Consider the following 22,977-nt stretch of genomic DNA (forward strand, 5'->3'; position numbering starts at 1 on the left):
ATCCCCAGTACAGCCAAAAAAAAAAAAATTTTTTTTTAAAAAGGGCTGGGGATACAGCTCAAAGGTAGACTGCCCTTGGTTTCAATCCCGGGAACCACAATAAATAAAACTCTCAGAAGGCGCCTGGCCTGGAAATACCCTTTTGTTACCCCGGTATGTGGGAGACTCAGGTGAGGCTCACAAGTTCAAAGCCAGCCTCTGCAATTTAGACTCTGTAAAAAGGGCTAGGGATGCAGTGCATAGGTAGAGCACCCCGGAGTTCCATCCCCAGTGCCAGAAAAAAAATCAGAATTATGAAACTGTCAAGGTCAGGGATGCAAGAGATACTTAAAGTAGTTGAAGCTGGGCGTGGTGGCGCACACTTGTAATCCCAGCATTCAGGAGGCTGAGCCTGGAGGATCACGGTTCACGGACAGTTTCAGCTACTTAGTGAGGCCCTCTGCAACTTAGTGAGACCCTGTTTCAAAATAAAGAATACAAAATAGGGCAGGGGATTTAGCTCAGAGGTCAAATGCCTCTGGGTTCCATCTGTAGACCCGTAAGAAAAAGTAGTTGAAAGAAGCCAGGCATGGTGGTTCAGGCTTATAATCCCACTGCTTGGGAGGCTGAGGCAGGAGGATCGCAGGTTCAAAGCCAGCTTTAGCTACTTATGCCCTCTGCAACTTAGTGAGACCCTGTTTCAAAATAAAGAATAAAAAATAGGTATGAAACTGGGCATGGTGGCGCATGCTTGTAATCCTAGTACTTAGGAGGCTGAGACAGAAGGATCACAGGTTTGCAGCCAACTTGAGCTACCTAGGCTCTCTAAAACGTAGTGAGACCCTGTTTCAAAGTAAAGAATAAAAGCCGGGCGTGGTGTTGCACACTTGTAATCCTAGCATTTGGGAGGCTGAGATAGGATTGTGGTTCATGGACAGCCTCAGCTACTTAGGCCCTCTGGGATTCAGTGAGACCCTGTTTAAAAAATAAAAAATAGGGCTGGGGTGGAGCTTGAAGGTAGAATGCCCCTGGGTTCAGTATTATAAAGACAAAAAGGTTGATGGAGATAGACATATCCCTAGAACTTGCTAGCGTTTGGTATTTTACTTACTGTATGTAGAGCCCTGGAAAACTGGGTTCCGGCCATTGGAGCACAGATGGTCTAGTTGGGGAGCTAAGCTCTATTTATTTTTTGGTGTTGGGGATTGAGTGCAGGGATGCTTGTTCTCCGAACTGCACCCCTAGCTTTTCGCTTTTCTCTCTCTCCGTGTGTGTGTGTGTGTGTGTGTGTGTGTGTGTGTGTGTGTGTGTGATGCTGGGCCTTGAACCCAGGAGCATTCTATCTCTGAGTTTCATTCCCAGCCCTGTTTAATTCTCTTTATTTTGAAACAGGGTCTCATTCAGTTGCCGAGGGCATTGTGAAGTTGCTGGCTTTGCCCTCAAACCTTGGATCCTTCTTTGTCTCAGTTTTCCAAGTACTGGACTTACAGGCCTGCAACAGCACACCTGGGCTAAATTGCACTTTTAATGACTATAAAACATTGTAACTGTAAAGATTTATTTTGTTGACTGTGAGGTAACACCAGGTGGCCCAGAAGCCCAAAGTCTGTAGTATGTCACAGAAGGCTAAGCTGGCATTCTTCACCAGCCGCCCACTTTCATCTATAATGAGCTGCTGCTCTGACTTAAAGGTCTTCGCAATCATGTTTGAGAAAAATTAGGGTGGAGTAGTTAAACTGAGGGGGCATTCTAAGGTTTTCAGAAAAAAAAAAAAAATAGGTAACCAGCTACTCCAAGAAGGAAGCCCTAACAAGCTCAGGGGAAGACCGAGAAACTTGTGAGGGGTAAAAAGAGAGAAATACTGAGCTGGGTGTGGTTGCACACACTTGTAATCCCAGCACTCAGGAGGCTGAGACAGGAGGATCGTGGTTTGTGGCCAGCCTCGGGTATTTAGTGAGGCCCTTATAACTCAATGAGGGCCTGTTTCAAAATAAAGAGTGAAAAATAGGGCTGGGGGTGTGGCTCGGAGGTAGAATCCCCCTGGATTCAATCTACAGTCCCGCCCAAAAAAAAAAAAAAAAGGTGGAAATACTAGAAAGCAGCTTAGAGTTGGGGACAGCCAGGCCTTGGAGGAGACTCCGGAGCACTCTGCTGTCCCTGCTATTTCCGTTTTCCTTTCCCTTCCAGATGCCTCATCCCCGAAGGTACCACTCCTCAGAGCGAGGTAGCCGGGGGAGTTACCACGAACACTATCGGAGCCGAAAGCATAAACGAAGAAGTCGCTCCTGGACAAGTAGCAGTGACAGGACGCGCCGGCGGCGGCGGGAAGACAGCTACCATGTTCGTTCCCGGAGGTGAGGCCTCAGGGAGACTGACTGACCCCGGGTCCCACATTCGTCTGTGCAATAAGTATCTGTTGATTACACACCAGAGGCACTGTGTTTCTAGCTTGCCAAGGATGAGGCTCAAGATGGATAATCAGCCGGGCGCGGTGGCACATGCCTGTAATCAAAGTACTTAGAGGCTGAGACAGGAGGATCATGAATTGAACCCTAGCTAGGACCTCTTAAAATAAAAGGACTAAGGGTTTAGCTCAGTGATAGGGCTCCTGTCCAGCAGGCATGAGCGGTGGGTTCAGTTCCCAGAACCACATATACGCAGAAAGAATTATAGACAAGGTTCTTAATGAGAGGCCAAGGATGGGCCCAACAGGCTTGGTTGGAGCAGGCTGCAAAATTGAAGGACAACTTTCTAAGAAAATGACATCTCAGCCGAGCGTGGTGGCCTACGCTTGGAATCCCAGCATTTGGGAGGCTGAGACAGGAGGATCTTGGTCTGCAGACAGCCTCGGCTACTTAAGCCCTGTTTCAAAAAAATTAAGAATAAAAAATAGGGCTGGGGGTGGAGCTCAGAGGTAGAATGCCCCTGGGTTTCATTCCCAGCACCACAAGAAAAAAAGTGACATTTCACCTTGTTTATGGGACAGGCTGAGAGTCAGTGGGAGAAGTATCCAGCTAGAGAGAAACCATCTGCAAAGGCCCGGGAGCTAGAGGTCCAATGAGAGAGTTGAGAAAGGTCTGATTGCTTTCATCTTCTTTACTTTGGGTTCTTGAGTTGAACCCAGTGGCAGTCTGCCTCCAAGCTACACCCAGCCCTGTTTTATTTTTCTTTTGACTGCAAGCCTGTGATCTTCCTGCCTCAGCCTCCCAAGTGCTGGGATTGCAGGCCTGTTCCACCACACCCAGCTGTGGGCTTGGCTTTAGTAACTCAGTGGATGTTTAGTGGGAGGGGTGGCTTCAAGCAGGGCTAGATTTCATTCAGGAACGCTTGAAAAAGAACTGACCCTCTCCTCTGGCAAGGGGCGGTGGCCCAGGAAAATTGCTCCTCCGAGGCCTTTTCGAGGCTTTGGGGACTTGTGGGTGTAGGTTCTCACCCGCTCAGCGAGAGCGTTTCCTCCATCACTCTTCATCCTCACTGGCAGGACCTGGTCATGTGGTGTGGCAGGGAATGTGGCCTGAGCAGATGCACATAACGGCTATTTGCTGTCAAACAGCAGCTATGATGACCATTCCGCTGACCGGAGGGTGTACGACCGGCGGTACTGTGGCAGCTACAGGCGCAATGACTACAGCCGGGACCGGGGCGAGGCCTACTACGACACGGACTACCGGCACTCCTATGAGTATCACCGGGAGAACAGCAGCTACCGCAGCCAGCGCAGCAGCCGCAGGAAGCACCGGCGGCGGCGGAGGCGCAGCCGCACGTTCAGCCGCTCGTCTTCGGTGAGTGTCCACCCAGGCCCTTCCTCTCCCCTGCTCTCCCAGGCCCTCTGGGACCCTGGTGAGTGAGTATCGTGTTCCCAGTAGCACTGGGGCCTGAACGCGGAGGTGGGCACCACGTCTGCCTGCCCTCTGGAAGCATCGCTTTGAGATGGATGGGCACTGAGCCCTGATGCCCTCCAGTGCCCTCCCTGGCAGTCTGGGCTTACCACGTTGAGAGCAGCTCCTCTGCCCCGGAGGCCTCCGTGTTTTGACGGGGCCCCTGCTCGTGGGTGGCCTTTCTTCCTCGCCAGCCCCGGGCTCTGTAGCCCTCTTGCAGGCGAGCTCGGGTGGGGGCAGGGAGGCTGTGCCTGCCCCGAAGGGCACTGCGTAGAGCATGGGGATCTGGGTGACACATTGGCAACACATCGCTTTTCTTCCCTGCCCGTGCCACTCCCTGTTCCTGTTTTGGGTTTGGGGACTTGGGGTTGTGCGCCGCTCTTTCTTCTCACACCGATCCGCCTTACCGCGTCTGACGTGTTCCCTTCCACTGTCCCCCATCATCGTCTGTCCCCTCTGGCTGGGCGCCTGTGACCGGTGACCCCTCCACACCACCCACCCCGCCTCCCTCCGGCCCCCGCTCCATCCGACACCTGGCTTGCTCCGACCCCCCCGCCCCCCGCCAGCAGCACAGCAGCCGGAGAGCCAAGAGTGTAGAGGACGACGCTGAGGGCCACCTCATCTACCACGTCGGGGACTGGCTGCAAGAGCGATGTACAAGCCAAATCGTAACGATCCTATAGCCTGTCTTGGTCCCGTAGCATCCCACCGTCCCGGCAGCCCTCACGGCCTCGGCCTCTTCTCATGGCGCTGCTCATCGGGTGGTTTGAGGGCTGCCGAGAGCTGGCCTGTGCCCACTCCCCGCTCTCACGGCCCTGGGTTAAGGTGGTGGGAGCCGTGCAGGGTTTCTTCCCTGCGCCGTCTGTATCTGTTGCCCTCCATCTCACCCCAGGTTACTGTTCCCGCTCTCCTTCCGATTCAGCTCATCCCCCCTTCTCTCCCTCCCTCTCCCCGACCCCGCTGTCTTTCATTTCAGATGAAATCGTAAGCACCTTGGGAGAGGGGACCTTTGGCCGAGTCGTACAGTGTGTTGACCATCGCAGGTAATCTTGCCGCCTCCTTCCCACGCCTGCTAGGAGTAGTCGATGGTTGGGGGTTATCTGGAGCATTTTTCTACTTCTGCCAAGGCAGGTGTCTTAGTCCCCACCCAGCCCCATTCCATCTGAGATGTTCTTGGTTACCCAGCAAAAGCCTCCTCTGCCCACCTGCAGGGGCGGGGCGCGGGTTGCCCTGAAGATCATTAAGAATGTGGAGAAGTACAAGGAAGCCGCCCGACTTGAAATCAACGTGCTGGAGAAGATCAACGAGAAGGATCCCGACAACAAGAAGTAAGCAGGCAGGGGCGTGTGTGGGGCGGCTGGGGGCTGCGCCCTCGCCAGGGCGGGCGGGGGAGCCCAGATTGCCTCCATTCATTTTCGCCTGTCATCTTAGAGTAGTGTGTCATTACGATAGGCAGGTAGGGCCCGAGACAGTCTCCAATGGGGTCCTCGTGTTTTCAAGACATTCGGAGTGCTCTGCAGTTAGGCTGCGGTCCAGGGGGACTTTTGTAGAGGTACACCCCGGAAACGGCCTGGAACTGAGCATCAAAGTATTTATCAATATGAATTATGCTTGGGCTGGAGGTGTGGCTCAGTGGTAGAGTGCTTATTTAGCGTGCTTGAGGCCCCCCATTTCATTCACAGCATGGGGGTGGGGGGCTAGTCATGTTCTACGGTGCACACCTCGTAATCCCAGCTGCTAATGAGGCTGAGGCAAGAGGTTCAGAAGTTCGAGGCCAGCCGAGTCAACTTAGTGAAACCTTGTCTTAAAATAAAAAGGGATGGGGATAGCTGAGTGCTAGAACACACCTGAGTTTTGTTCCCAGTGCCACCTCCCAAAAAAAGTGTGATGAGACATTATACAGTGACGTTTTACGTACATTGACAGACCTAAAGTAAGCAGTACACAAAGCCATGAGACAATAGGGATAAGAGGGGCAAAATAGTGGCTGGTGGTGAGTGAACTTGAGACGATGGGTGGGATTTAGGAGTGACCATCTAATAATTCAGCCCCCACACTCTGGAGCTTGGCACTCGGCAACTCTTCTGCAAATAATGTTTGAACTATTTAAAGTGTTAGCGGGAACCGGGCGTGGTGGCACACACTTATAATCCCAGCGCTTGGGAGGCTGAGACAGGAGGATCGCACAGGTTCAGAGCCAAGTCTCACCTCAGCTACTGAGTGAGGCTCTCAGCAACTCAGTGAGACCCTGTTTCCAAATAAAATATAAAATAGGTCTGGGAGTTTAGCCCAGAGGTAGAAAAGCCCCTGGGTTCCATCCCTAGGACCACCAAAATAAATAGTTAGAGGATGCCGGGTACCATTGGCTAGACATGTAGCTCAGCGGTAGACATACCCCCTGGATCAATCCCCAGTACCCAAGATAAGTAACATTTAAAGAAAAAAATTATCAAATGTTTTAGAAAAATGTTCGGAAGATTGGCAGGTAATAGCTTTTTGGGGGCCAGAAAGGTCAACCACTAGCTGAACTGAGTTTTAGTAATGCTAGCTGGCAGTTTATACTGAACTCTGTGGAATCAACAACTACACAGCCCCTCCTTTTGGAGGGGTGGTGTGCACCTGGGGGCTCATCAGCATCCCCCTCTCTCTCTTCCCAGCCTCTGTGTCCAGATGTTTGACTGGTTTGACTACCATGGCCACATGTGTATCTCCTTTGAGCTTCTGGGCCTTAGCACCTTCGATTTCCTCAAAGACAACAACTACCTGCCCTATCCCATCCACCAAGTGCGCCACATGGCCTTCCAGCTGTGCCAGGCCGTCAAGTGTGAGTGGGGTGGGCCGAGGTGGCCTCCGGGGCGGCCCCTGAGTGGTCAAGTCACGGTGGCCTCAGTTTCATTAGTCACTCTCATCCTGCGTCTCTTCTGACTCAACTCCTTGACTGATGTCTTCGCCATCACTGGGTGTTCTTACTCCACACCCAGTCTAGCAGGAGCTGGGAGAAACCACCTCTGAAATCAAAGCACTGATTACCTTGCCCTCCCCATCACTTTCCTCTCCTGCGAGGGAAAAGTGTTAAATAGCAAACGCAAAGACAAAGACACTCCTCCAACCTAGAAGCTTACAGTTGTCTGAGATGTGATGCTCTGCGTTTACAGCAAAGCAGATGGGAACCAGGAGTGCAGCTAAGGCCAGGTAGGGAGCCAGACCGAGCGCACAGGTCCTGAGTCTTCACTGCAGTTCGGTTTCACAGAATTGAGGCCACACAATGTCAGATAGGCACACGTCGGAGTCAGTACAGAATTACCACCTGTGGCATACTTTTTTTCCCAACCGTTGCAGAAGTAGACATATCTTTTGTTAGTAAGAATAGGGCTGTTTAGACCAGGCATTTCATTTAGCTGAAAGCAGCCCCAGTGGTTCGTCCTGCCTCCTCGCCACTTGGCTCTGGGTGCTCGTCTTGGGGGTCAGTGGCTGCCATTACACTGGCCACCTGGACCAAGCCTGACCTGGCCTTCTCCCCTGCAGTCCTCCATGACAACAAGCTGACACATACGGACCTCAAGCCTGAAAATATTCTGTTTGTGAATTCAGACTACGAGCTTACCTACAACCTAGAAAAGGTAAGATGGACAGTCCATCCCTACACCGTGGGAGGAGGCAGCTGGGCCGCCTGGGTTTCATTTAGCTCTTTCTTCTCCCTTTTACTTCTTTCTCACATGTTTTTTCTCTGGCTGCAACCGGGTAGATAAAGAAAGCACTAGAATAGGTCAAAAGGGAAAGATTTAAGAAATTGGAAGAACACTTGCAAAAGGACCTCTCCAGTAGAGTGAAGATTATTTTTTGTAATACTGGGGATGGAACACAGGGGCATTCTACTTCCGAGCTACACCCCAGCCGGGTTTTTTTTTTTTTTTTTTTTTCTTCTTTATTTTGAAACAGGGTCTCACTGAGTTACAAGACCCTCATTAAATAGCTGAGGTTGTCCTTTGACCCTGCAATCCTCCTGTCTCAGCCTCCCTAGTACTGGGATTACAAGTGTGTGCCATCATGCCAGCTTTTCTTTTTTTTTAAATGCATATATTTTGCCAGGTGTGGTAGTGTGCACTTGTAATCCCAGTACTTGGGAGGCTGAGACAGGAGTGCAGATTCACAGCCAGCCTCAACAACTTGTGAGGGCCTCTACAATTTAGTGAGACCCTGTTTCAAAATGAATAAAAATAGGACTGGGGGTATAGCTCAAGTAGAATGGCCCTGGGTTCCAACACCAGTACCACAGTAAGTAAGTAAGTAAATAAATAAAATATGTATTTCTGTGAGTTGGAAGGCTCCGCTCTCTTTACTGACGGGAGTAACACAGATCTCTGAGCTAAATTTCATCTTTTTTTTTTCTTTTTCAGTACTGGGGATGGAACCGAGAGGCATTCTACATTCGAACTATACCCCCAGCCCTATTTTTTATTCTTTATTTTGAAAAAGTCTCACTGAGTTGCAGAGGGCCTCACTAAGTAGCTGAGGCTGGCTGTGAACCTCATCCTTGTCTTAGCCTCCAGCAGGGATTACAGCCACCTCCTCTGGCTGGTTACTTTTCATCTCTTGACCCTTTGCTACATGTTACATATTTTCAGAAAAACCACACACCAGTCACTTGGATATAGTCTTCTGATCCTTTCAGATTTATCTGTAATCATTCCTTAATCCTTTATTTCCCCCACTCCTAGGGATTGAATCCAGCTTTACCGGAATTACATCCCTATGGGGCACGTGTGTGTGTGTGTGTGTGTGTGTGTGTGTGTGTGTGTTTTGCTGGGACTGAATGCGGGAACATTCTACTTCTGAGGTATACCCCTTGGCCCTCTTTTATTTTATTTTTATTTTACTTTTTTTTTTTTTTTTTTTTGGTGTGTCTGGGGGTGGAACCCAGGGGCATTCGACCTCCCAGCTACACTCCCTGCCCTTTTTTTGTGTGTGTGTGGTACTGGGGATGGAACCCAGGGGCATTCTGCCTCCCAGCTATATCCCCAGCCCTATTTTTTGAAACAGGGTCTCACTGAGTTGTGAAGGGTAGGCCCCACTAAGTAGCTGAGGTTGTTGGTGAACTCGGATCCTCCTGTCTCAGCCTCCCAAATGCTGGGATTCGAAGCATGTGCCACCACGCCCAGCTTATTCTTTTATTTTAAAACAGGGTCTCCTCACTGAGTTGAAAAGGACCTCACTAAGTAGCTGAGGCTGTCCATGAACTGCAATCCTTTTGTCTCGGCCTCCCAAATGCTGGGATTACATGCATGTGCCACCATACCAGGCTCTTAGGTTTTATTTGAAAACAGATTCTAAGTTGCTGAAAGCTTTAGTGAGGTTAGCTTTGAATCTATGATCTGTCTCAGCTTCCCAACTCCTGGGATTACAGGTGTGCACTACCATGCCCAGCAATCTTCCTGCCTCAGCCTTCCAACTTGTTGGGGATACAGGGATGTATTAGTCGTGCCTGTCCTACTGTGTGTATATCTATGTAATTGAGGCAAGGAGCATTCTACCTCCTTATCTCCTAGCTACACCCCCAGCCCCCCCTTTTTTTGTAATACTAGGGATTGAACCCAGTATCATTTTATCTCTAAGCTACACCCCCAGTCCTATTTTTTAGTCTTTTTTTTTTTTTTTTCCTACTACTGGGGTTCCTGGTAACCCTTTCTACCTCCGAGCTATATTCCCAGACCTATTTTATTCTTTGTATTTGGAAACAGGGTCTCTTAAGACAGCAAGGCTGGCTTTGAACCTGTGCGATCCTCCTGTCTCTGCCTCCCAAGTGTGGGGATTACAAGCATGAGCCACCACGCCTGGCTAGTCTTTATTTTGAAACAAGGTCTCACCATGTTGTGGAAGGCCTCACTAAGTAGCAGAGGCTGGCCGAGAGAACCTGCAATTCTGTCAGCCTCCCAAATACTTGGGTCAGAAGCATGCGCCACCATGCATAGCCCCCGGCCCTTTTTTATTCTTTAGTTTGAAACAGGGTCTCACAAGGTTGTGGAAGGCCTCACAAGTTGCTGAGGCTGGCTGCAAACCTGTGTTCCTCTTATCTCAGCCTCCCAAGTCCCGGGATTACAGGCATACACTACCACACCAGGCTTATTTTGAAATAGAGTCTCACTAAGTTGCTGAGGCCGACCTCCATGTGCGCCTCTGCCTCAGCTGCCTCAGTACGGTTACAGGCATGTGTCCCCATTTCTGGCTTACGCTCATACCCTTCATACTGTAAACCAAAATATTTCCTAGGGTGTGTGGGAACAGGCTTTTTAAGGCGCTAAACACCATAGAGAATTGCGGCAGAATTCCTCTCACGCACAAGGGTCACTCGCTTCTGCTTTGCTCCTAGAAGCGAGATGAGCGCAGCGTGAAGAGCACCGCTGTGCGGGTGGTGGACTTCGGCAGCGCCACCTTTGACCACGAGCACCACAGCACCATCGTCTCCACTCGCCATTACCGAGCTCCAGAGGTCATCCTTGGTAAGGGAGGGAGGCTGGCCAGCCGGGTGCTGCGGCGACGGGCGGGCAGGCCGAGCCCCTGACGCTGCTCCCTCCTGTCCCTCGCAGAGTTGGGCTGGTCCCAGCCTTGTGACGTCTGGAGCATAGGCTGCATCATCTTTGAATACTATGTCGGCTTCACTCTCTTCCAGGTATGTGGCGGGGTCCGTGTTTGGCCCCGGCATTCCTTTGCCGGCTTTCTCTGCGGTCTGCTGAGGGTCTGCCTGCTCGCTCACTCCATGCTGACCTTCCGTAGCCCCCCTCGGTCCCACGCTTAGTTCTCTTTTTGTTTCCCAGACTCATGACAACAGAGAGCATCTAGCGATGATGGAGAGGATCCTGGGTCCTATCCCTTCTCGGATGATCCGAAAAACAAGGTGAACCTTGAGTGGGAGGGGCCTAACCCTTTTCTTTTCTCTCTGCAGCACTGGTCTATTTCACATCATTCTCTTTTATTTTCTGACAACTCCCTCCCCCAGCTACTCTCAATGGGGAAATAAATGAAGTATCCTATAATAAGGGAAATCTGATTGCCTCAACCTCCCCTTCCCCTCTAGAAAGCAGAAATATTTTTACCGGGGTCGCCTGGATTGGGATGAGAACACATCAGCTGGGCGCTACGTTCGGGAGAACTGCAAACCACTGCGGGTGAGCCAGGCTTGGGATAAATAGTGCCCACCACCTGGAGGCCGCCTCCTTCTTTTGAGGTAGTTTGCCCCCAGTATGCAGTCCACAGCAAAGGTTAAAAAGGGAGAAAAACCAACAGAAGACATCTTTGATCTCTGAAGGGCAGATGAATGGGAATGGAGGGAGAGGTTAGACAGCCCAACTTTAAGGCAGCCAAAGGCCAGACAGGAAAGGATAAACTATTTAAAGAGTCTGCGTTTTAATGAGGAGCAAAGAAGATTCATGAAGGTGATCAGGATAAACAAGTAGAAAGAATTTAAAAAGAGCATAAAGGGAGCCGGGCGTGGTGGCACATGCTTGTAATCCCAGCATTTGGGAGGCTGATATAGGAGGATGTTCGCGGCAGCCTCAGCTACTTAGTGAGGCCCTTTGCAACTCGGAGAGACCCTGCTTCAAAATAAAGAACAAAAAAATAGGGCTGCGGTGTCACTGGGTTCCATCCCCAGTACCGGGGGAGGGGGGAGTATGAAGGAATGATTGTGCTAGAGGGAAGGTAGGTTGGGCTGTAATACCCACACGAATCACGATTTGGTTGTGGTAAGGTAGAATTCAAGTCGCGAGCCTTGGTTCTTTCTCCGAGATGAAAGGTAGGGAGGGCCTTGAAGGAGGCAGCAAGGCTTCAAGGCATCCAGCCTCACTTGTTCCTGCCCTCCTCCACCAGCGCTATCTGACCTCAGAGGCTGAGGACCACCACCAGCTCTTCGATCTGATTGAAAACATGCTAGAGTATGAACCTGCTAAGCGGCTGACCTTGGGCGAAGCCCTTCAGCACCCTTTCTTCGCCCGCCTTCGGGCTGAGCCACCCAACACCAAGTTGTGGGACTCCAGTCGGGATATCAGTCGGTGACAATCAGGCCTTGGGCCCCCTGCATCTCTTACCGCAGCGGGTGCCCAGTCCAGGACACTGGTGCTTTTTTATACAAGAGAACAGAGCTGGGGCTTATTCCCTCCTGGCTCCCTGTATACCTGTGAATATGTGACATAGTGTAAATACTACAGAACTTGTACTTACCACTTCAACCCCCGCCTTGTACATAATGCTACCCACCCACACTCTTCCCGCCCTCACCTGCCCCTCACATGGAGTTGGATGGGGGCAGAGCAAGGCAACCAGGTGACATTTACCCATGTTTTATAAGATTTTGTACAGTCTTTGTGAAATAAAATGACGTGCTTCATGTGACTCCCCACCCCTGGAGTTTGAGGTTTGGGCATGTGGGGATGGAGGGACGAAGACTAGCAGCCAGATTTCTGAGTCTCCTTACGAAGGGAACCCATTTTACCCTCCACGGGTGGCTAGAGCAGGCCACCAGTTGCTCTCCCCCATTGTGTTGGGCCGTAGTGAGGAGCCCAACAACACTTGCAGGTTAGGAAGGAGACAGGTAGTGTACAGTGGCACTTGTCCGATCTGCAATCGCGAGGGTTTGTAAGCAAGTCCGACTAGTCAATAGGCTGCCTCCAGCGTAGAGCCGGAAACCCAAGGAGAAAACGATGCGGCCCTCTAGGTGCCGCCGTCCCGGGAGGCAGCGCGGCGCGACCCGCGCGAGGCAGCCTGGGAAGTGTAGTTCGCTGGCGGGAGGGCACATGGGTGGGGCGCGCCGCCGGACTGGCGCGCGGTCACGTGGGCATTTCCGCCTTGCTAGGCGCAGGCGCAGCGCGCCGCCGCTGCGGGATCCCCGTGACCCTTCCGGTGGGCTCGGCCAATCGGCGCGCGGGGCCGCGGGGCGGGCCGCCGGGTCGCCGAGCTTGGAGCCCCGCGCCGCCGCCGCCAGGCAGGGGCGTGGAGGGCAGGCGCGGCCGGAGCCGCGGTTGCAAAGATGGCTCAGAGCAGAGACGGCGGAAACCCGTTCGCCGAGTCCGGCGAGCTCGACAACCCCTTCCAGGTGACTTGCGCCGGCCTCCCCCCGCCGGTCGGGCTGATTCTTCGGGGTTCTGTAACCGGGTTGACTCGCACCCCACTCGTGACATTTGATCCGGGGAGGTGCCGCCACGTGGGGTGGGCGACCCCTGGCAGTGAGCGCGGGGGCCCTCCCCTCCCTCCCTCCCTCCGCGGCGGCCTGGGCGAGGGCCTGGGCGGCCCCGGAGGCGCGGTCAGCTCAGGACCGCGCCTTGGGAGCTCCCGGTGCAGCGCCAGCTGAGCCCGAGTCTCCGCCCGCAGGACCCCGCTGTGATCCAGCACCGGCCCAGCCCGCAGTATGCCACGCTTGACGTCTACAACCCCTTCGAGACCCGGGAGGTGAGCTGCCGTGGCGCTCGGGCGGGCAGGGACGGGCGAGGGCGCCGGGGTCCCCGTAGAGTAGGTAGGCACAGGGGCTCTGCTGCCTGCGGAGGGGCGAGGTGAGGTAGCTCCCGGGGAAACGCCAGGCGCCCGGGGATGCCTAGTCCCGAGGACTCCGGGCCTCGGGAGCAGCCTGGCGTGGGTTCTAAAGTCAGGACTGAGAGCCCCCGGAGTCTGGCGGGGCCTAAAGCGCGCTCTGCGAAGACTTCCTCAACATCAAGGTTGGGGCTTTACGGAGTGATAGAGACTGGGCAGTTAGAGGGCAGGAATGAGGAACACTAGCCCATTTGTGCCAGTGGAGTAGACATTGGTGTTTAATAAGTTAAGGGGAGCCGGGCGCGGTGGCGCACGCTTGTAATCCCCGCGCTTGGGAGGCTGAGACAGGAGGATCACGCAGGTTCAAAGCCAGCCTCAGCTACCGAGTGAGGCTCACAATTTAGTGACCCTGTTTCAAAATAAAATATAAAAAAGGTCTGGGAGTATAGCCCAGAGGTAGAAAGCCTCTGGGTGCCACCCCCAGTACCACCAAAAAAAAAAAAAAAAGTTAAGGGGAGCCGGGCGCAGTGATGCACACTTGTAATCCCTGCGCTTGGGAGTCTGAGACAGGAGGATGGCACAGGTTCTAAGCCAGCTTCAGCTACCGAGTGAGGCTCTCACAATTTAGTGAGACCCTGTTTCCAAGTAAAGTATAAAATGGGTCTGGGAGTATAGCCTGGAGGTAGAAAAGCCCCTGGGTTCCACCCGCAGTACCACACACACACACACACACACACACACACACACACACACAGTTAAGCGGGTGTACTTGGGAGGCTGAGACAAGAGGATCTGGGTCTGCGACCAGCCACTCAGTACGACCCTCTGCAACTTAGTGAGACCCTATTTCAAGATAAAGAATAAAAAATGAATAAAAAATAGGGCTGGGGGTGTAGCTTGGAGGTAGAATGCCTCTGGGTTCAATCCTCAGTACCAAAAAAAAAAAAAAAAAAAGTCAAGGGGGTGGAGCTGGGCTCAGTAGCAAACAGGTCTGTAATCCTAGAGCTTGGAAGGCTGAGACAAGATTGCAAGATTGCAGGTTGGAGGCCACTCTCAGCAATTTAGGGAGACCCTGTTTAAAACTAAAAAGGGCTGGAAAGCCAGGCATGGTTTTGCACGCTTGTAATCCCAGTACATGGGAGGCTTAGGAGAATCAAAGGTTGGAGGTTGGCCTCAGCAATCTAGAGGGGCCCTTCGCAATTTAGTGAGACCCTGTTTCAAAATAAAACATAAAATTGGCTGGGCGTGGTGGCGCACGCTTGTAATCCCCACACTTGGGAGGTGGAGACAGGAGGATCACTCAGGTTCAAAGCCAGCCACGCTTGCTTAAGAGACCCTGTTTCCAAATTAAAAAGTATAAAAATCGGTCTGGGAGTGTATCCTGAAGGTAGAAGGGTTTCCAGGAACCCCAGTACTACCAAAAAATAAATAAAACAAACATAAAATACGGTTGGGCGTGGTGGTACATGCCTGTAATCCCAGGACTTGGGAAGCTGAGACCCGAGGATTGAAAGTTTGCAGCCAGCCTTGGCAACTCAGAGACCCTATTTCAGAATAAGATAGGGCTGGGGGTATAGTTCAGAGGTCGAACGCCCATGGGTTGATCCCCAATACCAAACAAACAAAAAGAATCCCAGAGGGTATGGATATGTAAGTAAGTTCTCTGAGATCTTGTTGAAGAGCTGAGTGTGAGGAGTGATGAGACAGATTTAACATAAGAATTAGGTGTCCAACAGGTGGAGAAGGGCTGCTACCTTCAGTATTGAATTCTGGCTCCAAAGCTTTTCAAGCTATTTTATTTTTACTTACTTATTATTTTTCAATACTAGGGATGGAACCCGGAAACATTCTACCTCTGAGCTCCACTCCCAACCCTCTTTTTTCTTCTTTATTTTGAAACAGGCTCTCACTGAGTTGCAAAGGGCCTAAGTATTAGCTGAGGCTGTCTCAGCCTCCCAAATGCTGGGTTGACAAGCATGTGCCACCACGCCCGGCTTCAAGCCGACTCTAGGTTCCTGTGTCATGGAGACACTTGACGATCTCTGAGGTGTTTCCTCCCGCAGCCATCAGCAGCCTATGAGCCTCCTGTCCCTGCGCCATTGCCTCCGCCCTCCGCTCCTTCCCTACAGCCCTCGAGAAAGCTCAGCCCCTCGGAACCCAAGAACTATGGCTCCTACAGCACTCAGGTAAAGGGTTTGTGCAGAAGAGGGCTGGGAAGAGCCACCTGTCCTGGCTTCCAGGACTCACCTCCCTCTACTCCTGCTGTGCAGGCATCTGCTGCAGCAGCCACCGCTGAGCTGGTGAAGAAGCAGGAGGAGCTCAACCGCAAGGCAGAGGAGCTGGACCGCAGGGAGCGGGAGCTGCAGCACGCTGCGCTGGGCAGCACCAGTAAGCAAGGCCTTGGTGGGATGAGGACGAGCTTCTGCCCTGGGGGAAGGGGCAAGAAAGGCTTAGGCACATGAACTCTGCAATCAGACTGCCCCTTTTGGGTTGCAGAAGTACAGCTTACTATTAGCTGTGAGCCCTCAGCCAAGTGACTTGATCTTGTTGGAGTAGTGATAGGTGGGTGTGGGGCGTCAACTCAGCCTCAGGTCAGCTAGGCTAGTGCTCTGCCTCTGAGCTGCTCCTAGCCCTTTGGGTACTTAATCCTGAGCACTTCCATTTTTCCTTTTTGTCCTTTTGTGGTACTGGGGATGGAACCCATTGGCATACTACCTCCGAGCTGCACCCCCAGCCCTGTTTTTTGATTTTTATTTTGAAACAGGGTCTCACTGCGTTGTGAAGGGCCTCACTAAGTAGTTGAGGCTGTCCTCTAATCGTGATCCGCCTGTCTCAACCTCCCAAATGCTGGGATTACAAGCATGCGCTAACACACCCAGCTCAATTTTTTGCTTTTATTCTATTTTATTGTAGTACTGAGGATTGAACCCAGGGGCATTACCTCTGAACTATACCCCCAGCCCTTTTTGTGTGTATGTGTGGTACTGGGGATTGAACCTAGGGGCATTCTACCTCTGAGCTACATCCCCAGTCCAACTTTTTCTTTATTTTTCTTTTTCTTTTTTTTTTTTTTTTTTTGTATTGGAACCTAGGGGCTTTCTACCTCTGCTGCACTCCCAGACCTATTTTATATTTTATTTGGAAACAGGGTCTCACTGAATTGCTGAGAGCCTCACTAAGTAGCTGAGGCTGGCTTTGAACCTGTGTGGTCCTCCAGTCTCAGCCTCCCAAGTGCTGGGATTACAGGCATGTACCACCACTCCTGGCTTCTAATTTTTTTATTCTTTATTTTTAAACAGGGTCTCACTAAGTTGCAGAGGGCCTCGCTAAGTAGCTGAGGCTGGCCACAAACCTGCAATCCTCTGTCTCAGCCTCCCAAGTACTGGGATTACAAACTTGTGCCACCTTTGTGTGTGGGGAGGGTACTGGAGATGGAGCCCAAAGGCAATCTACCTTCTAGTTACACCCCAGCTCAATTTTTTATCCTTTACTTCTTTTATTTTGAAACAGGGTCTCACTGAGTTGCAAAGGGCCTCACTAAGTAGCTGAGGCTGGCTGCGAACCGTGATTCTCCTGTCTCAGCTTCCCAAATGCTGGGATGACAAGCACCCAGTTTCTCTTTTATTTTTTACCTTGAAATAGGGTCTCACTAAATTATTGAGACTGGCTGTGAACCTGTAGTCCTCCTGTCTCAGCCTCCCAAGTGCTGAGATTACAGGCATGGACCATCATGGTGGTCTCAATTTTTTATTTTAAAATGAGAGTAATAAGCTAGACATGGCAGCTTGTTACCCACTTCTTGGGAGGCTGACATAGGATTGTAGGTTTGAGGATAGCCTCAGCAAGTAGTGAGACTCTCACTAGCCTGTGAGAACCTGTTTTCAAAGTAAAAATAAAATAGACCGAGGGTATAGCTTAGACACACACACACACACACACACACACACACACACACACACACACACACACACGTGCGGAGTGTTTAGCACAATGTTTAAATGTTGCAAATAATACTAAACATTGAGCCGGGCATGGTGGGCATGCTTGTAATCCCATCATTTGGGAGGCTGAGACAGAAGGATTGGTTTGCAGACATCCTCAGCTACTTAGTGAGGCCTTTTGTAACTCAGTGAGATGCTGTTTCCAAATAAAGAATAAAAAATAGGGCTAGGGGTATAGCTTGGAGGTACAATGCCCCTGAGTTCCATCCCGAGTACTGCAAAAAAAAAAAAATTAGCCGGGCGTGGTGGCGCACGCTTTTAATCCCAACATTTGGGAGGCTGAGACAGGAGGATCACGGTTTGCAGACAGCCTCAGCTACTACTTAGTGAGGCCTCTGCAATTCAGTGAGACCTTGTTTCAAAATAAAGAATAAAAATAGGGCTAGGGGTGTAGCTTGGAGGTAGAAAGCCCCTGGGTTCCACCCCCAGTACTGCAATGATGATGGTGATAATAATAATGATACTGATAATAAACATTGTTTATTACTGTTGCTCTTCCATTCTTCCTTGAGGCCTTCTACACAGAGTGGAACCCACCTGTGGAGGGCGGCGGGGCGGGTGAGGGTCATTTCCCAGCTGCCTCTGCCTCACACTCAGGTCTTCCTGCTCTCTGTGTCTTCCAGCTCGGCAGAACAATTGGCCCCCTCTGCCCTCCTTTTGCCCAGTTCAGCCCTGCTTTTTCCAGGACATCTCCATGGAGATCCCCCAAGAATTTCAGAAGACAGTGTCTACCATGTACTACCTCTGGATTTGTGAGTTGAGACGCCTTTCTAGAGGAGGTGGCAAGTAGGCCTCCCCTGCCCTGGAGCCTGCCCTCACCACCAGACATTCCACTTTCAGATTCTAGGAAAAGGGCGAGCCAGCCGTGGTGGCGCATGCTTGTGATCCCAGGCTGAGACAGGAGGATCTGGTTCATGGCTAGCTACTTAGTGAGGCCCTCTGCAACTCAGTGAGACCCTGTTTCCAAATAAAATAGAAAAATGGGTCTGGGAGTATAGCCCGGAGGTTGAAAGCCTCTGGGTTCCACCCCCAGTACCACAAAAAAAAAAAAAAAAAAATAGGGCAGGAGGTGTAGCTTGGAGGTCAAATGCCCCTGGGTTCCATCCTCAGACTCAAAAAAAGAGGAGGAGAGGATTGAATCTAGGGGTGTTCTACCACTGGCTGCACCTATGGCACTATTTTATTTTTTATATTATTGATTGATTGATTGATTTTAGTACTAGGTTTTGAACCCAGGGGATTGAACACAAGCGTGTACCACTACACCTGGATTTTTTTTTTTTTTTTCGATATGGGAATTGAACCAAGGGGCTTTCTTCCTCAAGCTATACCCTCAGACATTTTTTGATTATTACTATTATTGTTTGTTTGTTTGTTTGTTTGTTTGTTTGTTTTACAGTACTGGTTATGGAACCCAGGGGCATTCTTCCTCTAAGCAACACCACCAGCCCTGGGGTTTTTTTTGTGGTATTTGGGGATGGAACCCAGGGGCATTCTACCTTTAAGCTGCACACTCTGCCCTATTTTTTATTCTTTATCTTGAAACAGGGTCTCATTGAGTTGCAAAGGGCCTCACTAAGTAGCTGATGCTGTCCGCAAACCATGATCCTCCTGTCTTGGCCTCCCAAGCAAGAACTGGGATTACAAGCGTGTGCCACCAGGCCCAGTTCTTGTTTTTTTTTTGAAACAGGGTCTTGATAGGTTACTCAGAGTCTCACTACGTTGCCAAGACTGGCCTCGAACTCGTGACCCTTTCTCAGTCTCCCAAGGACTGGGATTATAGGTGTACATCACTAGGCTCAGCCATTCTGAGCTTTTTTTTTTTTTTTTTTTTTTTTTTTCTGTACTGGTAATTGAATCCAGGGACATTCTATCTCTGAGCTACACCCCCAGCCCTATTTTATTCTTTTATTTTGAAACAGGGTCTCACTAAGTTGTGGAGGGCCTCACAAGTTGCTGAGGCTGGCTGCAAACCGGGATCCTCCTGTCTCAGGTTCCAAGTACTGGGATTACAAGCCTGCACCACCACATCCAGCTCTGAGCTGCTTTTTTACTTTTTCTTTTTTTTTTTTTTTTCTTTTTCTTTTTTTTCTTTTTCAGTACTGGGGATGGAACCCAGGGGACATTATACCTCCACGCTATACTCCCAGCCCTATTTTCTGTTCTTTATTTTGAAACAAGGTCTCACTAAGCTTCAGAGAGCCTCACTAAGTAGCTGAGACTGGCCACAACCCAGGATCCTTTTGTCTCAGCCTATTAAGTACTGGGATTAAAAGCATGTGACACCTCGCCTGGCTCTGAGCTGCTTTTTAAGTCTTTAGAACTTAACCATACTATTCACCTGCCCACCCCATATTGTTTTGTTACCTAGGATGGGTCCAAATTCTAAGTTCTCCTGGGTCAGCTTAGAGGATAGCTGGGATTCCAGGCATGTACCTTTGCACTCAACTATATTTAGAATCCTTTAAAGTCAGGTGTGGTGGTGCATTCTTGTAATCTCAGTTTGGGAGGCTGAGACAGGAGGATCATAGGTTCGGGGCCAGCCTCAGCTACTTAGTGAGGCCCTCCACAATTTAGTGAAATCCCATTTCAAAATAAGGAATAAGCCGGGCGTGGTGGCGCACGCTTGTAATCCCTGTGCTTGGGAGGCAGAGACGGGAGGATCGCGCAGGTTCGAAGCCAGCCCCGTGCGCTGGCTTAGGAGACCCTGTTTCCAAATAAAAAATGTAAAAATAGGTCTGGGAGTGTAGCCCGGAGATAGAAGGGTTTCCAGGAACCCCAGTACCACCAAAAAAATAATAATAATAATAAGGAATAAAAGCCATCCATGATGGCACGTGCTTGTAATCCCAGCATTTGGGAGGCTGAGACAGGAGGATTACAGTTCACGGACAGCCTCAGCTACTACTTAATGAGGCCCTTTACCACCCAGTGAGACCCTATTTCAAAATGAAGAATAAAAACTAGGGCTGGGAGTGTCCCTCGGAGGTAGAATGCCCATGGGTTCCATTCATAGTACCACAGAAAATAAATAAATAAATAAATAAGGAATAAAGCCGGGCTTGGTGGCCCAAGCTTGTTATCTCGGTGCTTGCAAGCCCAAGACAGGATTGCAGTTCGAGGACAGCCTCAGCTACTACTTAATGAGGCCCTTTGCCCTCAGTGAGACCCTGTTTCAAAATAAAAAGTAAAAACATAGGGCTAGGGATGTCACTTGGAGGTAGAGTGCCCCTGGATTCCATCCCCAGTACCACAAATAAATAAATATCAAATAGGGCTGGGGTGTAGCTTGAGGTAGGATCCCCAGTGACACAAAAATAAATAAAATACGAAATAAAATATAAAAGTACAATCAGTAGGGCGGGGAGTGTGAGTCCCAGGTAGAATGCCCCTGGGTTGAGTCGCAGTGCCTTGTTGAGGGGCCCCGGGGGTGGCGCCTGCTTGTTGTGTCCCTGTGGGCTGGACGCTTTCCTTACCTTGCCACCTCAGGGAGGCCGTGCCAGCCTGTCTCTGCCCCTTAGGCAGCACTCTGACCCTGCTCCTGAACTTCCTCGCCTGCCTGGCCAGCTTCTGCGTGGACACCGACAATGGCTCTGGCTTCGGGCTGTCTCTGCTCTGGGCCCTCCTCTTCACTCCCTGCTCCTTCGTCTGCTGGTACCGCCCCATGTACAAGGCTTTCCGGTAAGTGGGGGAGGGGGTGCTGGGATGGCCGCAGCCACTTCTCCCGCCCAACCTTTCAGCTGCCCCCAATTCTGATCTCTCGCAGGAGTGACAGCTCGTTCAATTTCTTCGTTTTCTTCTTCATTTTCTTCGCCCAGGACGTGCTGTTTGTCCTCCAGGCCATTGGCATCCCAGGTTGGGGGTTCAGGTCTGTGCAGTTGGCAGCCCCCCTCCCCGCTCCTCCAGACCCAGCGGCACTGAGTGCAGGGGTAGGGTTTGCCGGGCATCCCAGGGCTTGGGAGGCCAGGCCGGAGGATCCCAGGCTCGAGCACTTAGGGAGACCTTCAGCAACCTCGCAGGGTCATTTCCTAATCGGAATAGGGGTGGGGGTGTGGCTCAGCAGTAGAATGCCCCCCCTCGTTCAATCCATAGCACCAGAAAAAAGGGAAAATGAAACAGGAAAAATTCTCCCTCTTGGGAGACGCTAGCTTAACAAGAGACCGGATGTGTTTAGGGTCGAGAGCGCCCAGGTGCCTCTCTAAGAGTGCAGGGAAGGAGTCGGGTGGTGGGTGTGAGTGGGGAGCGCGGCCCTCCTGCGCTCCGGTGCAGGGAAGGGTCTGCTCGGAGCAGCTGCGAGCCTGGCCGGCGCTGAAGGCCTGGGGCTTGGCGCTGAGCAGGGCGGGGATGGCGGTGGCTGCCGCCAACCGGGCAGGGGCCTGAGCAGCCCCCCGCCCCCCGCAGCGGCTGGATCTCCGCGCTGGTGGTGCTGAAGATCAACACGGCCGTGGCCATCCTCATGCTGCTGGTGGCCCTGCTCTTCACCGGCGTCGCCGTGCTGGGCGTCGTGATGCTGAAGCGGGTGAGGGGGCGGGGCCGGGATGGGGGCGGGGGTGGGCGGGGCGCGCAGGAGCAGCCCCGACCGCGCCGCCTCCCCCGCAGATCCACTCCCTGTACCGCCGCACCGGTGCCAGCTTCCAGAAAGCCCAGCAGGAGTTCGCGGCCGGCGTCTTCTCCAACCCGGCCGTGCGGACCGCGGCGGCCAGCGCGGCGGCCGGTGCCGCCGAGGGCGCCTTTCGCGGGCCCTGACGCCCGCCCGCCGCCGGGAGCCCCGGCCGGGGTAGGCGCCGTCCACGGCCCCCCGGGGCGCCCACCCCGCCGGGCCCTCGCTGTGCCAAGGCTGTCGCTTCCGTTATTTAAATAAAAAAGTGGAACTGGAACTCTGGGCGCCGGCTGCGTGTTTATTGGGAGTTTGAGCCCTCGGGGCGGGGCGGGGTCCCGGGGCGGGGCGCAGTGGGGCCCCTCCCTGCCCTGGTCCAGGCTGGGCCCCGCTCCGGGAGCCTCCCTCCCGCCCCGCCCCGGGTCTCCTGGACTACAGCTCCCAGGGTGCACCGCGCGCCCCGCCCTCCCGCACCATTTCCCTCCCTCCCCGCCTGGGTGCCCGGCCTGCGGCAGCCGGGGCTGGGGAGCGGAGCGCGGTGGAGAGGGGAGCGGGACGCGACCCCGAGCCGGCGGCGCCCGGCCCCCACCAGGCGGCCCCCTGGACACCTGAGGGCGCGGCCCGCGCCCACACCCCCGGGTCCTCGGGCTCCTTTCCGTCCTCCGTCTGCCTTGCCCTTCCCACCCTCCCGGCCTCCCGACCGCCGCCCTCTCCGGATCTGGGAGCAGCCCTTCTCGGCGCGCCTCCTCCCTAGGGAGATGCGATGAGCCGGTGCCCCCGCGTCCTCGTCGCCGCCCCAGCCACGGGGCCCACCCAGTGCCTGGGGTGGGGAGCCAGCACCCCGCAGGCCCTTCGTGACGCCCCTCCCTTGGGGTCCCCCCCGGCTGGCGCCCCTGGGCGAGGCCCCAGAGGACCCGGCCAGGGGGTGGGCTCTAGAGCCAGGGGGGTGGAGAGGAGAAAGGCCCCGGCCCTGGGCGCCTTTGAGATGCTCCCAAGCGCCGGCGGG

General features: G+C 52.6%; 2 protein-coding genes across 9 annotated transcripts; both read left to right on the top strand.

Annotated features, from left to right (window-relative positions):
• Positions 1–1,974: 1,974 nt before the first annotated feature.
• CLK2 (CDC like kinase 2) lies at positions 1,975–11,906 on the top strand (the record flags this gene model as incomplete). Of its 5 annotated transcripts, none has more annotated exons than XM_080691883.1 (12): positions 1,975–2,333; positions 3,533–3,761; positions 4,424–4,511; positions 4,834–4,900; positions 5,009–5,185; positions 6,515–6,681; positions 7,383–7,477; positions 10,225–10,354; positions 10,442–10,524; positions 10,670–10,749; positions 10,930–11,020; positions 11,721–11,906. In XM_080691883.1, exons 1-12 carry the CDS (start codon positions 2,167–2,169, stop codon positions 11,904–11,906), a joined length of 1,560 nt encoding a protein of 519 aa, XP_080548009.1. In that variant the 5' UTR covers positions 1,975–2,166. The 5 variants fall into 5 exon arrangements, with proteins under 5 accessions (XP_080548009.1, XP_080548010.1, XP_080548011.1 ...); XM_080691884.1 differs by having other exon boundaries at positions 5,069–5,185; XM_080691885.1 differs by having other exon boundaries at positions 4,427–4,511; positions 5,069–5,185.
• A 970-nt stretch (positions 11,907–12,876) lies between these two features.
• On the top strand, positions 12,877–22,120 carry SCAMP3 (secretory carrier membrane protein 3; the record flags this gene model as incomplete). Of its 4 annotated transcripts, none has more annotated exons than XM_080691895.1 (9): positions 12,877–12,942; positions 13,218–13,305; positions 15,444–15,559; positions 15,644–15,761; positions 17,998–18,126; positions 20,896–21,055; positions 21,141–21,242; positions 21,776–21,893; positions 21,974–22,120. In XM_080691895.1, the coding sequence occupies 9 exons, from the start codon at positions 12,877–12,879 to the stop codon at positions 22,118–22,120; spliced, it is 1,044 nt and encodes a 347-aa protein (XP_080548021.1). The 4 variants fall into 4 exon arrangements, with proteins under 4 accessions (XP_080548021.1, XP_080548022.1, XP_080548024.1 ...); XM_080691896.1 differs by having other exon boundaries at positions 13,218–13,295; positions 15,437–15,559; XM_080691898.1 differs by lacking the exon at positions 21,141–21,242 and having other exon boundaries at positions 13,218–13,295; positions 15,437–15,559.
• Between the last annotated feature and the right edge of the window lie 857 nt (positions 22,121–22,977).

Source organism: Muscardinus avellanarius (genome assembly GCF_963383645.1).
Source record: "Muscardinus avellanarius genome assembly, chromosome: 3".
Taxonomy (NCBI): domain Eukaryota; kingdom Metazoa; phylum Chordata; class Mammalia; order Rodentia; family Gliridae; genus Muscardinus; species Muscardinus avellanarius.